Consider the following 2,500-nt stretch of genomic DNA (forward strand, 5'->3'; position numbering starts at 1 on the left):
ATTAGGTGTTGAGCCTAACATGTTCTATTTCCAGTTGTAACCTCAACCTCCACCAGCAAGGTACACTGTTGAATGCATCATTATAACAGTGTACATATTGAACTGTGATACCAAATAACATGGATTTGTATACTAATATACAAGTTTCCCCCATTGTCTTTTTGTTCTGTATAATAAGTAAAGTTTTGTACATAATCACAAAGTCTAAGTGTTTTTCTAAGAGCCTAATTTTCAACTTGTCTTAGCAGACTAGAAAGTACAATGAAACCCTCACAGGGGGACATATATTCAGGAAATATTAATAGTAAGAAACTTTTCTTTTATGAAAATTATAATGGTAAAGAAAGAACAAAAGTACTGAGTAGAGTACAGGTTACAGAAAACCATAATTGGCTGTAAGAGATCCAATGGCTTGCTTTGTACATTTTTAATCAGCCTTAGGTACTGAGTGAAGGTTCTGGTAACTTATTTCTCATTATGTCCCTTGAGTATACCAGCTTAACTACAATATGAAATATTATACCAGGGATTAAGGAGACTATCCTGTAGGGGAGGGTAGTATGAAAAGCTGAGGTAAGGCTTGTTTTTAAATCAAAGTAATTATTATTCCTGTGAAAATAATCAAACTAGTTTAAATCACTTGCAATCAAAGAATTATTACTTCTTTAAAGCAATAAATTACTTCATATTGGGTATGTTTGGACATATAATCCCAATCAGCATTTTAAAAACAGCCAAAAATTCTGTTATATATGTAGAGTCTAAATCTGGTTCACCTGATATGTCTGAATCTTGATGCATACATCTCATACTTTGCCTATTTTTAAAGTATTTTAAGTATTTTTTTCCCCTGTTTTGGCATTCTCTTCAGCATATTCAAAATAAGACCAATTCTGCTGGGGTGAGTTGCAATAGAAAGTGCACAAAGTGAACTATTTCTATACATTTAACCTGATTATCATTGAAGAATTTTTTTTTGGAAAATCACAATTTCAAAACCCAATTTCTTTTATATATATATATTTTTTTTTACCCTAGATACAAGCCCACAATAGTAGGGAACCATTTCATTTGATATGATTTTTTACATAAAGAGCATCAGCTTAGCAGTCCTGATCTTCAATACTCTAATTGCAACTTCAAAAACATTTTACAGCCATTTTCCTTTAATATTTATTTTATAAGGCAATTCAAAATTCTGGCTCCAAGGTTGTTGTTGAGATACTAGACTGAAGTTTATCGGAAACATTTATCATAATCGTCTGATTGGTGTTTATTATTGAAGGCTTGTATCGGGGCCAATGCAAAAAAGCCAAAAATATTGTTATTTTGGGGGGCTGATCCCCTTAGGTGTTATCACAAAATAATTTATGACTAAAGAAGCATAATACAGTAATCTGCAACTTACCAATTATTGTTTACTTATCTCAAGCTGCTATTTTTTCACTCTATATATAGCATCATTTAGTAGGCCAAAGTAGGGACAGTCTGCTTAAAAAAAAAAAAAAAAGTCTTATTTTATGAAGCTGATAAAGCAAAGTTTGAATAAAAGGAAAATCTAGGTTTTCTTTCTTTATTATATATATCTCTTAAGTATTTTTAGTTGCAAAACAATTGGATCATACAAAAAGTTAGACAAATGAATAGTGATAGAGAGTTAAAGAAGATGGTACAACTTTGCATTTCAGGGTTTTAAAATATTCTTAGTCTTAAGAAATCCTACTTAATTATCTTGAATTATATGGATAATAAACAAAACAATTTCTTGATATTTATTCTTCTAATACATTAAGTGCAAAACTTGTTATAACATTCAAATGAAATGGAATGCCAGATTCCTAGTTATGCATGTGACAACAGATGAAAATTTATGGGAGTACACATATAATAAAAGTCTGCACACTGCAATAAGAATGACACATAACATAAACAGGAAAAGATAATTTACACTACAAGCTAGTGAGTGGAAAAGACATTATATAGATAGATACAGAAGGAGAAATGTAACATGCTCAGTTTACTTTCACACACATACATACTTGATGGAAAAAAACATGTAAATTCAACATCAATACTAACTCGGCACTTCCTCATCAGAACTCTCATCCGCTTCACTTTGAATTTTCTGAAAGTAGAAACACATTTTGCTATTCAATAACATATATGCAATAATATACTGTATAAACAATTACCCATATTTTCTTTATATGAAAAGAAAAAGCTTTGAACAGTCTTGTAAGTCATTTTCAAGAAAGGTGAGAAAGGAAAATTATATCTTACCATCTGAAGAAAATCTATCAACTTCTGAGGGTCTTGGCCAGTGCTCAAGTCAACTATATCCAAAGGTAAACCATACTGCCTGCAGAAACAAATCAAACATGATAATCAAATACAAATCTGCTACTAACAAGAGATTATACTGTAGTATGAAAAAATGACACATAAATGTACAGATAACAATGTACTTACATGTATGGACTTGGCTGGACCCCTGTGGCAT

General features: G+C 31.0%; 2 protein-coding genes across 2 annotated transcripts in view; one reads left to right on the plus strand and one right to left on the minus strand.

Annotated features, from left to right (window-relative positions):
• LOC119582487 (DNA-directed RNA polymerase III subunit RPC8-like) overlaps window positions 1-202 on the plus strand; it is a 9,597-nt gene extending 9,395 nt beyond the window's left edge. Inside the window, exon 6 of the mRNA XM_037930771.1 lies at window positions 1-202. This exon is cut by the window's left edge and continues 2,927 nt beyond it. The gene's annotated coding sequence lies outside the window, so the exon portion shown is untranslated.
• A 1,558-nt stretch (window positions 203-1,760) lies between these two features.
• LOC119582486 (cell division cycle protein 123 homolog) overlaps window positions 1,761-2,500 on the minus strand; it is a 5,897-nt gene continuing 5,157 nt past the window's right edge. Inside the window, exons 8-10 of the mRNA XM_037930770.1 lie at window positions 2,470-2,500; window positions 2,281-2,359; window positions 1,761-2,125 (exon numbers count right to left, since the gene is read on the minus strand). The exon at window positions 2,470-2,500 is cut by the window's right edge and continues 163 nt beyond it. Of these exons, the coding sequence (XP_037786698.1) occupies window positions 2,075-2,125; window positions 2,281-2,359; window positions 2,470-2,500 (161 nt within the window). The 3' untranslated portion in view covers window positions 1,761-2,074. The remainder of the gene's footprint in view (window positions 2,126-2,280; window positions 2,360-2,469) is intronic.

This window comes from Penaeus monodon, chromosome 16 (genome assembly GCF_015228065.2).
Source record: "Penaeus monodon isolate SGIC_2016 chromosome 16, NSTDA_Pmon_1, whole genome shotgun sequence".
Lineage (NCBI taxonomy): Eukaryota > Metazoa > Arthropoda > Malacostraca > Decapoda > Penaeidae > Penaeus > Penaeus monodon.